Source organism: Diceros bicornis, chromosome 3, assembly GCF_020826845.1.
Source record: "Diceros bicornis minor isolate mBicDic1 chromosome 3, mDicBic1.mat.cur, whole genome shotgun sequence".
In the NCBI taxonomy this organism is placed as follows: domain Eukaryota; kingdom Metazoa; phylum Chordata; class Mammalia; order Perissodactyla; family Rhinocerotidae; genus Diceros; species Diceros bicornis.
Window position 1 is genome coordinate 56809438 of NC_080742.1, and position 13601 is coordinate 56823038.

Here is a 13601-nt window from a genome sequence, read left to right on the forward strand (position 1 = left end):
GCTTTCTTTGAAGCCTTTTTCCCTTGGCTTTCTTTGGGATCTGAGTCTTTTTATAAAATAAGAATACTGCTCCCAATTATTTATTGCTGGTTGTGAATATAAAACTTTTATGCTTATTAAAAAAGTGTTTGATTCTGTGTGGTCTTTGTCCTTAATGTTGAAATTTCAGTAGGTCAGGGGATTCCTTCCAGCTTACAGTGGCCATATTAAAATCTCTTTTAAATATAGACAATGTCATATTTATAGTCCCTGCCAAAATTTTTCCTTTAGCTCCAGTCTGCCTATTTGGTATCTTGTCAGATCTCACAGGCACCTCAAACTCTGCATGTCCAAGATAGAATGTATATTCCCACTCCCTTCCCAACACCCGCCCTCCAAGCTTAGTCCTCTCTCATGCTCCCGTTCCACCCTTGCCCAAACCAGACATCTGTGAGCCCCCTCCTATTCTCTCACCCTAGCGTTTAATCCAACAGCAAGTCTCGTCATTTCTAAATCTAAACTACTGGAAATGATCCACTTCTCTCCAGCTCCACTGCCCCAGTCCTGCCCATAATTTCCCATCCATAATTTCTAGTTTGGACTGCTGCAGTAGCCCTCTAACTGGTTTGCTTGGGTATCTCTGCTGCCATTCCATTTTTCACATTAACAAGTGTGATCATGGCACTTCTTTGCAGGGAGAGTAAAACCAAACTTACCATGATTTACAAAGCCCTGTGTGATCTGGCACCCACCCACTGCCCATTCATCCCTTTGCTCATAATACTGTTAAACCAGTTCTCAGTTCTTTGAACACCCTAAATTGTCTTACTGGGGACCTCCACACATGCTGTTCCCTCTCCTTAGAATGCTTTTCCCTCAACTCCACGTGGCTGATTCATTCCTATCTTTCAGGCTTTGCCTTAAATATCACCTCCTCAATCTCTCTGACACCCCTTGTTGAAAATAGGTCCCTTGTTATTTGTATTGTTTTCTTCATAGCATTTGTCTTATTTATAATAGCTTGCTTCTTTTCTCCTTGTCTCATCCACTAGGATGGAAGCTACATGAGGGCAGGAAACATGTCTGATGCGTTAACTATTGCTTCTCTAGAACATAGCACACAGTAAGGATTTAAGTGAGTGACTCTTCATTTAATCCTCCCCTCTAGAGTTAATACCCCACTTTATAGATGAGGCAACTAAGGCTTAGAGAAATTACAAATTTACTCCAGGGCACAGAATCAAAAACTCAGACTTAGGTTTGACTGATTTCAAAGTCTGTGCCCCTTACACCCCGGGCACTTTTTATCTTATCTATTAAACTTGTACTGAAACACCAGACTAAGTATGAAAAGCAGCACGATTTTTCAATCCTGGGGTAATCTTGGAGCAGTTTCAGGAATAGTCCAAGATCACATATCTTTTCCTTCCTGATTCTCCATAGGGTACACCAAAGAGAAAACCCTGAACCTTAAGTCTGGTTAAAAAAACCTTCAATAATCTACCTAGTCAACTTTGGTGTCTGTTAAACACACCATGGAATGTAGATTTCTTGTGAAGTCACTCTGGAGCAAGCTAGTATCTCTTGATAGTTGCTTTTTTTTTTTCCAGTTTCATTAAAATTGTTAATCTTAGCACTCAAAACTGCTTTACCTCACAAAGTAAAATTTGGCGTTGAAAAACACTACCAGCTAATGCTAGACTCATTGCAGAATGTGGTAGTTACATACACTACGAATGTTCACTAGGGTTGCAAAATATCTTTCCATTGCACCAATTCTCCCAGACTGTGCTGGGGGATATAATAGTTTATACTTTTGTGGATGGATAATACCTAACAATACTGAATACTTGTGCTAAGATATTCTAAATGCACACATAAAATTTCAATGCCTACATAGATATAAATGAGCACATTCTCATCCTCACAAATCCAGAGGATATATCATTACCTTCACTTTACAGAGGAGCAAACAGGACACAGGTTAAATAACTCGTCCTGGTCACACACCTACCAAGTGGCAGAGAGAGGATTCAAATCCAGGCAGCTGGACTCCATAGCCCATTTCTTTTTTTTGTGAGGAAGATCAGCCCTGAGCTAACATCCATGCTAATCCCCCTCTTTTTGCTGAGGAAGACCGGCTCTGAGCTAACATCCAGTGCCACTCCTCCTCCATTTTTTTTTTCCCCAAAGCCCCAGTAGATAGTTGTACGTCATAGTTGCTCATCCTTCTAGTTGCTGTACGTAGGACGTGGCCTCAGCATGGCCGGAGAAGCGGTGCGTCGGTGCGCGCCCGGGATCCAAACCCAGGCCGCCAGTAGCAGAGCGCGCGCACTTAACCGCTAAGCCATGGGGCCGGCCCCAAAGCCCATTTCTTAACAGCTACATTAAACTGCTCCGAAAACTGAACTTGAATACAAATATTTTAAATATCAGCATCAGGGGCAGCGTGATGTGATAGGGTCCCAGGCATACAGTGGAAGAGGCATGGGCCTTGGCTTAATAATCAAGTTATCGTGGTTGTAGCTAAACAGGGCTGTAGAGACTGCATGCTCTCAAGGCCTTCATTTTATAGGGAGGTGACTGACCTATAGTCTTGGTCAACGCCTGAGCCACGAATAGAATGGAGGTTGTAACTTCAGTATCCTTTACATTTATACCATGCAATATGCATATTTGTTGAAGCATTATTATAAACCCCTTTGGAAAATAACCAATATGGCAAGCATTAATAGTGACACAGGGGTAAAGAGCTATCATTAGATCAGTGAGTCCCAACTTTTCTCCTATGCGAAACAAGTCCTCCAGGTAATTCTGATACCCCCATACCACGCTATCTGCTTTCAAGCAAGAAGCTTGGTTTTGAGTTTGATTTGGAAAATACCTAAGCAGAGAAGAGTCTTCTTTTTGCCACCGCATATTTTGTTTCAGTTTGTTATAAAAAGGAGATGCCGAGGTGGAGGATAAGGATGGGCTGCCCCAGGAAAAAGGTTTTCATCATGAGACCTTGACTCAATGCCACATCTGATTGGATGAGACTGACCACAGTGGATGTCCAGAACCAGCTGGATCATGCTTTGTGTATAGCATAGCTCAGACGCTTTAAGAAACCCCATTAGTTGCTCATAGACTCTGGAGTTAAGGGCTAGAGTCAGGGTCAAATTTATCACAATGGCAAGTCTAAGCCTTGTGTAAACCATTTACGGGGCAGCAGAAATTTGGAATAGAGAGTCAGACTGCAGAGAGGAATGTTGGTCCCTAGCTTCGCAGTACTCAGCTGTAGTCACCACGAGACCCAGTTACACTTTTGTCTCCTGCTTGTGGCTGTTTCTGAAACTCTTAGACTTAACAATCAAGTACCCTCTTTTACTGATATTTTCAATGGGAGAAAACAATTTTCCCAGGTCCCAGTATTTTCTGAAGGGCAGATTAAATTTTCTCTGCAAATATCTTTTTATCCTTATAGTGTGTAAATTTGAAAATATTCAATCTAAATAGCCACTATGACAAGGACATTAGGATTAAGCTATCACACACACACAAGAAAAACATGCCAGGTGCTTAATATTTGTTGAATGAATGAACAATAATAGTCTTGACAGTAGAATTAAAAAGGCTTTTCATTTCATGTTTATTATTAGTGCTTCAATATAGAACATTTTGTAATGATTATTGACATGTGGATACCAACAGTTTTTTCAAACACCAAGTGCCAGTATTTTTTGATAAATATGGATTTTCACCAAACATCACAATTTCAGGAGATGGTGATATCATCAGCATAATTCACCCAAATTACAAAAATGGCAAGACGTAAAATCATGCACTTTATTTCACCATTTCATAAAACTTCTTTTTAAACTTCTACAAACTTTCGCAGTGTAAAAAGACTCCTCAAAAACTTCATGATAACATTAAATTACAAAATTTACTCTGGAAATGTAGAGAGTTATTTTTCAAATTTTGGCTTTAAGAATTTTTTTTTATTCTGTTAAAAAATATAGTGAGGATTGTACTGAGAGAGGTGGAGAGAAAGGAGCTTCCAGTTGATGGATTCGACATGTCTGAAAATACTTTAGTAATGTAGAGGAAAAACTTCAAGAGCAATAATATATTATAAATAAGAGTCTTTCAGCAAGATGAACACATGAGCAGTTCTTGCACCAACTGCACCCACAGGAGAGAGGTCTTCTTGAAGAACGTTTGTTCACAGAATCTTCTGTAAGATAGAGTTGGCTACCTCCAATGATTCATCTTTTACTAGAACAATATCATAAGAGTCCATGTACTTTTCTAAAAGCTCATCCACCTAATCAAAAAAAAATTAATTAATACGCAGAGAAGAGAAGCAAATAATTTCTCTATGCATCTCATTGTTATGTTAGATCTTTTGGGCAAAATGTAGTAAATTAAACTCACTTTCATAAAACCTTTGAAATGAAGAAATACTTTCAAACTTTTAAGATTCATTGACACAGAAATTTTCCCACATGGTGGCTTTTCTCCCAAAATGATTTCTCCCTAGTCCAGTGGTTCTCAACTAGGGAGGAGACTGCCCAAGGGACATTTGGCAATGTCTGGAGACATTTCTGATTCTCATGACTGGGGAGTGCTACCAGGTTCTAGTGGGGAAAGGCCAGAGAAGCCTCATCAAGAATGTATACCCTTGCTCCTCCCAATACCTACAGCACACGTATAAGTGCATACCAACTCCTTTAGTTATCACCAAAGTGAAGGGATAAAGAGCAATCAAAATGTCTAAAATACCTACTTTCTCAGGCACCTTTGGTAACAACTGCCTATAAAATTTCATCCTAAGTTTTTCTTCAAAGAAAATTAAATGACAGATCTGTATACTTACTCTATCATTTAGATATCCAATTTTCAGAATGTGATCAACATTGGCTACTCCATCTGCCATTCTTAAATCCCCTTGGGAGTCTCCCAGCAGAATTATGTTGCTATTGTCTTTTAGTTGATTGAAATATTCTGTATTCTTCAAGGCACCATCATGTTTGTTAAATACATGAATTAGTTCTCCTTTAAATCCTTTGAGCAACCCCTATTAAAAATATAAATCCTTTGAAACAATAGATTTTACAAATTGTTTTATTTTCACATTCATGATAGGTAAGAAGGGCTCTGAGAAGTCAATGACTTTCTAGACACTACTTTAAAATGTTAAACACAATGAGCTGAAAATCCAATTTTTACTTTTCATTTGTTTCCTAGCCAGAAGGAAATTTTTTGTATATCATAATATATTGTCTTGATTAGAAGAACTTGTTCAAATAATGTCAGTACTAATTCACTTGTTTTATCCACCTATGGATGTTAAGTCTTCAGAGTTGCTGCATTAAATTACTTTAAAAGAAGTTTTACTAATTTTAATATTAGTCTATAACTTAGGAAACAAAACTTTAAGAAAGGTATATTATTTTTAAAACATGGATATGGATACAACACAAGGAGAGATAATGAGTCCTATAGCAGGCCTAGCAACTTGGCCTAATTTAATGAATATACATTAATTAATAAATAACAAATGCATTTACATGATTAAAATATTTTCAGATTTTACAAGTAATATGAAGAATGATTTGATATTCTTACATTGTCATCAAAATCCATGAAGTTGGATACCACTTTGACATTCGGATGATAAACACCAGCTTGACGGATAACCTCCTCTAGAACATCACCAATTCCAGCAGAAAATATGAACACAGGGATACTGTATTGTTGGAGCTTATCAAAGAAATTCTCATATCCTTCCCTGCAAGATGGAGGTAGGAACTGATTGTTAAAGAGCAAGATATATCTCCTTTTCACCTAGAAGTTAAGAAAGCTAAATATTCCTACCTAATTCTATGGCTCATTTACATTCTCATTTCAAAATACTGCCCAAGAAGGCTACTATTGATGTCTATGACACTACTAGTACAAGTTCTTCAAACAACAGTTAACTCTTTACCCTCTTTTAATAAATTCTAATAGCACAAATTTGATGATTTTAGACTTGCACTACATGTGGATATAAGCATACAGTTCTGAATTTATACCATTTAACAGCAAATACTTAAACCACACCTTGAAAAACCCATTTTGAGGCCGGCCCGGTGGCGCAGCAGTTAAGTGCGCAGTTCCACTTTGGCGGCCCGGGGTTCGCTGCTTTGGATCCCAAACATGGACCTGCTCATCGCTCATCAAGCCGTGCAGAGGTGGTATCCCACATAGAAGAGCTACAACTCTACAACTATGATACACAACTATGTACTGGGGCTTTGGGGAGAAAAAAAGAAAAAAAAAAGAGGGAGCTTGGCAATAGATGTTAGCACAGGGTCAATCTTTCTAAAAAAAAAAAAAAAAAAAAGAAAAGAAAAACCCATTCAGGGTGAGCTGAAGACCTCCTGCTTGTCATCCTGCTCATCTACTCCCTATTGTTGGAAAAGCAGGGTTGGGGCCAGCCTGGTGGTGCAAGCGGTTAAGTGCGCACCCTCGGCTGCGGTGGCCCAGGGTTCCAGGGTTCGCTGGTTCGGATCCCTGGCACGCACCGACGCACTGCTTGGCAAGCCATGCTGTGACGGCGTCCCATATAAAGTGGAGGAAGATGACCACGGATGTTAGCCCAGGGTGTCTTCCTCAGCAAAAAAAAAAAAAAAAGAGGAGGATTGGCAGATGTTAGCACAGGGCTGATCTCCTCACAGAAAAAAAAAAAAAGAGAGAAAAAAAAAGAAAAGCAGGGTGGCAGGAACTGAGCTGTATTCTCTTTACATCCGGCATCTCACCTGCCTAAGATATGGCAGCTCTAGGTAAGGTTTTGATCTTAAATCTTTTCTTCCCTTTTTACCCTTCCCGGGCTATAGGTTGAGCTGCCCACAAAAGAATGACATACTTACTACCTGTCCTCACACTCTTTCTGACAATTTAATGCTTTCCTCCTTAGAAGTAGATCACCTTAAAATGGAGCATCATCAAAAAAAGAAAAAAAAATAGCATCATCATATTTGCCTAATGAGTTGAAAAGTTTAAGAAATGGTAAACAGTATTGAAAATAAGCTTAAAAATGTTTATCTTATAATTCATGTGTTATAAATATTTTTATTATTTGCTAAAACATATTCACCTTTCCTAGAGATAGTTTTCAAGGGAGGTGGGAATTCAGAAAGTAGATTCATGTAACTTTAGATTCGGTACTGAACTAAACATCCTTTTCTACTTGATTTATAAACATTCCTTTCATATTTCATGTCTTTCAAAAGTATTCTGCTATAAATTTCAAAATGGTCTTGGTTTCATAAATTTGTAAATTAGACTTGAAATTTTTAATCTGGAGAAAGGAAATGCAAATTAGTACTTAAATCTCCTAAGGCTCTTACCCCCTACACCAAGATCTAACATGTCATTCTAAACTCCCTATCTCATCACTATTTTATGATGGGTGGTATATTTTGGGTATGTTTTTATATGGAATATTATTATGGATTGTTTTAATAAAAATATACACTTGAATACATATATAACAACAGTTCAAGTATGTAGACAATTAACAACAAAAAACACCCAAAAAACTTACTTGAGCATAACATCAGATTCTGCCACAATTTCTTTAAGTTTAGCTTTCGGTAAAGCTTGTTCAACAAGCAAACCATGTGATTTAGTATACCTGGAGTTTATGACCAAAGAAAAAGAGAATATCAATTAAGGCAAAATAAAACTATCATCTTTATTAAAAAGCATTCTTCAGTGTGAGAAAATGCAGTATTTGGGGCCAGCCCGGTGGCGCAAGCGGTTAAGTGCATGCGTTCTGCTGTGGCGGCCCGGGGTTCGCCGGTTGGGATCCCGGGCGCCCACCGACGCACCGCTTGTCAAGCCATGCTGTGGCGGCGTCCCATATAAAGTGGAGGAAGATGGGCACAGATGTTAGCCCAGGGCCAGTCTTCCTCAGCAAAAAAAGAGGAGGATTGGCAGATGTTAGCACAGTGCTGATCTCCTCAAAAAAAAAAAAAAAAAGGAGTATTTCATTCATCATAGTTTGGATTTAAATTTCAGAAATTTAAATTCATCACTAATAAATGTATACCCCATGTGTCTCAAAAAGTGATGCATGTTCTTACTGCATTTTCCAGTCCTCCCCAAACTGTGGCTTAGTTTAAATGTGTTAATGAGATAATGAAAGGATACTAGGTGTAAACCTTTCCTCAGTCTACAGATAAGAACTGAATCCAACCTTGGGAGGTAGAATCATTTCTCTGATTGCAATAAGAATTAAAACAGGGGCTGGCCCCATGGTGTAGCAGTTAAGTGCGCACGCTCCGCTGCTGGTGGCCCGGGTTCGGATCCCAGGCACGCACTGATGCACCGCTTGTCAGGCCATGCTGTGGCGGTGTCCCATATAAAGTGGAGGAAGATGGGCACAGATGTTAGCCCAGGGCTGGTCTTCCTCAACAAAAAGAGGGGGATTGGCATGGATGTTAGCTCAGGGCTGATCTTCCTCACACACACACAAAAAAATTAAAAATAATAATAATAAAAAAAGAATTAAAACAAAGCCATTTTTTTCACATGTATGTAGTCTGAATTTTCATGAAATGCCTAAGTACATAAGATGCTGTCTACTGAGCAAAAGAGACAATCCTTGTTACGGAAAGCTTTATATATAGGTGCTTTATAATTATAGACATGTGCTGCATAATGACATTTCGGTCGACAGACTGTGTATATGATGCTGGTCCCATAAGGTTAGTACTATATAGCCTAGGTGTGTAGTAGGCTATACCATCTAGGTTTGTGTAAGTACACTCTATGATGTTTTCACAATGACAAAATTGCCTAACGATGCATTTCTCAGAACATATCCCCATTGATAAGCGACACACGACTGTACATGAAAGCACATATAATCACAGCATCTCAATATATCAGGCCTTTAGAACCTCTCCATCTGATACCTAAAAATCCCCCTTTAATATTCCTAACTGACTCTCCTCTTTGGGTCAGCTCCCATCATGTTAGTGAGCTCATTCTCCCAGGGAAGTTTATACCATTGCTAGAAAATTCTACTCCTCGACAGTCCTTTCTTTCATCACGCTTTTTTAAGCGTTTTGTTAAGCCTTCCAAGGCTGGTTCCAGTTCTCCTTCTACAGGCACATAGAGTAAGTCTAACCTCTTTTCAACATTTCATACCATAAACACTGATTAAGTGTGCAAGGTATTCAGGTTAGGTAATGGAATAATGAAGATAAATAACATCATTCCTGGTCTCTTAAGATTCTAAAACCACAAGTTATTGCTTCTCAAACCAAAGCATTCTCTATTCCTTGAAATCTTCCTCAAATGGGATGGCTCCAATTCCTGTGATTATTTTAGTGGACTCCTTGGACACACTCTAAGGTTGTCAACATTTCTCTTAACAGCATTCTCCCAGGACTCAACACAATGCTTTCAGTGTGATCTGCTTGAAATGATGCATTTCGATTAATGCAACCAACAGCAGAGGTCCATTTCTCAGTAACTATGTCACCTGCTGGCTCCAACTGAGTTCAGAGTCAATTTAAATCCTAATTCTTTTTCTTTACACATCCAGCCACATCTTGTCCATATACTTAAACCAAAAAATTGTTTTTAATTTAAGGTATAAGTGCAGAATTTTAAATGTATTCCTACTGATCTTCATCTTAAAAAAAACAGAACAAAACAAATTCTAGACTGTTAGAGTGATTAGAGGATTAAGAGTTCATTTTATTATATTTAATCACTGATCTAATTCATTGTATAATTTATGAATCTATTTATATATAGTACAGAGGTAAATAAACCATTAGTTGCAACTGTAATGTTATTTTATTATATTTTTAACCTTCCCACCACCCAATACACACTTACCATTCTACCATATAAGGGTACTTCTCTTCTATGGTAAGAACAGGATCAATTTCAATAGGATAATATTTTTCCTTTAGTTGCAGTAACTATAAAGAAACAAATAACTTAATCATGAAGATTACAGAGTTGTCACTAAGCTGCTTAGTTTTATAGAAAGCAAAACAATGCAAACAAGTGTCTTCCCCAAACTGCTTTATATAGTAAAGATTAGATCATGAGCACCTAGCTAATACATATATCGACTGAAGAGCTCCTTTGCTGTTCATAATTTACATGTAACTAAATATACCTGCAAAAAGCTACCTTTCTTTTTTTAACTAGGTTCAGGTCAGCAATTCAGTGAAACTGACCAATAATCAAATCACTACAAAAAAACTTTCGTTCTCATATTAAAGTATTAAATTTGATTCACATTTGGAGTCTTATTTTGTTAAAACAGACACAGATAGACACCTACTCAAGTAGAGAACTAAGGCAATTTCCTGATCAATTTAAGGGAGCAAAACCTACATAAAACCAAAGTACTTCTGTTTTAATTCTCCAGTTAACATAAGGAAGGACACTAGAATATTGTGGTGATCAATTAAAAGTTTTTCATGTAAGTTTTATTGTTGTTGTTAAAAAGTACTATTAATTTTTTCTTTCAAATACGTTGAGAGCATATAACCCATACAATAAACCTAACATTTATTGAGTGTTTACTATGTGCCAGGTATGGCTATAAGCACTTTGCATCCATTCTTGTTTACGTGAATGAACCTGAGGAAATTCTCAGGCAAAAAAGGGTAATGAAGTCTTTGAGTAACTCTGGATCACTATCAGTATTTACCTTTTTTCGACATTCATCAGTAACCAGCTTACAGTTGTCAATGACATCTACAGAAGAAAGCAAACTAGGCATTAAAAGTCATACTCTGATTGATGCTACTACTAATTTAACTTATTACTTTTAAGTTTAAATGCCAAGTCTACTAGCATGGTTATTACAACTTTTGGTCTTAGTGCTACAATTCACATGGCATTGCTAGAGAATCTAATGGTTTTAATATCCGAGGTTTAGCAATTGCTTGTTTATACCAATGAGCTAGATAATTCAAAGTCTTCACTGTGAACTGTATATTGACTGGTCCCTTTTTCACCTTCCTTTTTAATTAAACAGAAGCAAGGAATACATCTTTGCTATATACTTTTTTCCTAATAAAGAGTTAATGTGAAAATCTGGAAAATTCAGATTATTATAAAGAAAACAAAATTACTCACAATTTTACCATTTCATAATAAATTACTAAAAATATTTAGTGTATTTCCTTTCAGTCTTAAAGTTTTATGCATAACAGTTAGATAAGAGAATAAACCAGATCTATAATTTTGATCTCTGCTTTCTTTTTCACTTCACATTGTAGTCTCTATTTTTCCATACAATTAAAAGCTCTCCATGAATATCATTCATAATTGTTCTATATTCTCTGTTATGTAGGCATGACATTATTTATACCATTTCCACAGTGCGAAACTTTTTATGTTGTCTCCAGACCTCTGCTATTATAAATAATTTTATGTTGAACTTACTTACCACTATTTTTGTGAATAAAGCTTTTTTTCCCTGCATCTGGGATTACCTAATTAGAAATTCTCCAAAGAGGAATTACTGGGCCAAAGGGTATGATTTTTAGCAGTTTTTATATAAATTATCAAAACAATTTCTCAAATTACACACATACCAATAGCAAATGAGAAGGCTTATATCACTCCTACTTTTGTCAGGTTGAAGAGTCTTATTTTAAAAACTCACTGCCAAGTTTAGAAAACAAAAAGGTATATTATCCTAGCAACACATTTTGAGATTTATTTAATAACTTTTCTTTTACTTAATTTATATATATAAACAATAAAGAAACTTAACATTCCTTGAAAACACAGAGTATTTGATAAATACTGTTTCTTTAGGTTAATCAAAAGTTTAAAATCCATTTAAATATTCTTGAGTAATGAACAGACTACATTTGGAGTGAAAAATTTCAGAAGTCTTCATTCCTCTTGCAACCAAAACCATTCAAGAAAATAGCCATTGATAAATAACATGGGAAGAAAAATCCTCAAAATATAATAAGAAAAGAGCAGGTCCCATCACTTTCAATGTCCAAAAAGAAGAAAAAACTCTAGTCAATATCATAGATAATATAGGTAGAAAAGTAGCCTAACATAATGATTACGTTCATGAATTTGATTATGAATGCCACACTTACTATGACATGTTGGGCATCTTTTCCCTTCATAGGAAAATCTACTGAGTGTCATATCAAAGTCTGTTATTATCTGTAAGGAAAAGGAAAAAGGCATTACAAAAACCCAGCACCCAGGCCAGAGGTACTGTGCTTCCTAGAGGCATGGGACTGTGCTCAGTCCCTGGGCTCCCGCTGTAGGTTATTCTCTTCCCATTGAGCTCTCTAATGCAGCTCATATATATCCTGAGAATTGCCTTAACTATATAAGGTGATACCTTAAATGCCCTAGCATTGTCACCAAATAAAATCTGAGTCATCAGTACAGGAATTTGCTATTGCAGGTGATATGGTTACAGTTCTCGATAGAGATAAAACACTGCACAATTTCAATCTACTTGGTCAATGTACAAACATGCAATGGAAGCAATTAAACTATACGAAGCTCTTAGTTATTGATACTGTTACATTCTTTTTTTTTTAAAGCTTTTTTTTCATTTATTTATTTATTTTTTCCCCCAAAGCCCCAGTAGATAGTTGTATGTCATAGTTGCACATCCTTCTAGTTGCTGTTATGTGGGACGCAGCCTCAGCATGGCCGGAGAAGCGGTACGTTGGTGCACGCCCGGGATCCGAACCCTGGCCGCCAGCAGCGGAGCGTGAGCACTTAACCACTAAGCCACGGGGCCGGCCCGATACTGTTACATTCTTTTAATTTTATTTATTTATTTATTTTTTCCCCCAAAGCCCCAGTAGATAGTTGTATGTTATAGCTGCACATCCCTCTAGTTGCTGTATGTGGGACGCGGCCTCAGCATGGCCGGAGAAGCAGTGCATCGGTGAGTGCCAGGGATCCAAACCCAGGCCGCCAGCAGCGGAGCGCGCGCACTTAACCACTAAGCCAGAGGGCCGGCCCAGTTACATTCTTGATTTAACTTGTTTATTTAGGTAAACTATACCAACAAACAAATGATACACGGCAATAGTTTACCAGCTCTTGGAATTTGAGAGACTGGGTTAAATATTTTTTCAGAAATGTTTAAAGAAAGGAATAATTTTTTTACTGAATGTCCAGATTGTTGATTTAATATGTACATTTGAAACATTCCTTTAAAAATAAGAATTAAAAAAATCAATTATCCCCTAATAAAGTTACATCTTAATTTGAACTACTGTAATTTAATTAAAATAGAGAAGAGCAACTTGAAACTGTACACATTTTCAAAAATAATATTACTAATTTTTATTAATATCATTCTTAAAATGGTTTAATAATTATGCACAGCATTGGCTAGCTTAGAACTTAAAAGTAAAGAAAAGCTAAATTTATTTCAAGGCTATTAATTTTTGTTTTCAATGGGATATTCTGTCTATTTTAGACCAACTCTAGATATTATCCTTTAGATTTCACATTCCAAAAAGATAGGCAAAGCTTGTCTATCTAAACTTTTTTACTCATATTTTAGCAAAACATGAAATGAATGAGTCTGCTTAAACATTAAAAATAAAGGCTTC

The 13601-nt window shown here is 36.9% G+C and overlaps 1 protein-coding gene across 3 annotated transcripts in view; it reads right to left on the reverse strand.

Moving 5' to 3' along the window:
• Positions 1-3581: 3581 nt before the first annotated feature.
• The window catches only part of NT5C3A (5'-nucleotidase, cytosolic IIIA), a 53826-nt gene continuing 43806 nt past the window's right edge, over positions 3582-13601 (reverse strand). For all 3 annotated transcript variants that reach the window (XM_058527945.1, XM_058527952.1, XM_058527962.1), the window contains 7 exons: positions 12111-12180; positions 10694-10740; positions 9865-9950; positions 7556-7645; positions 5593-5755; positions 4841-5041; positions 3582-4288 (listed from right to left, as the gene is read on the reverse strand). In XM_058527945.1, the coding sequence (XP_058383928.1) occupies positions 4187-4288; positions 4841-5041; positions 5593-5755; positions 7556-7645; positions 9865-9950; positions 10694-10740; positions 12111-12180 (759 nt within the window). In that variant the 3' untranslated portion in view covers positions 3582-4186. The remainder of the gene's footprint in view (positions 4289-4840; positions 5042-5592; positions 5756-7555; positions 7646-9864; positions 9951-10693; positions 10741-12110; positions 12181-13601) is intronic.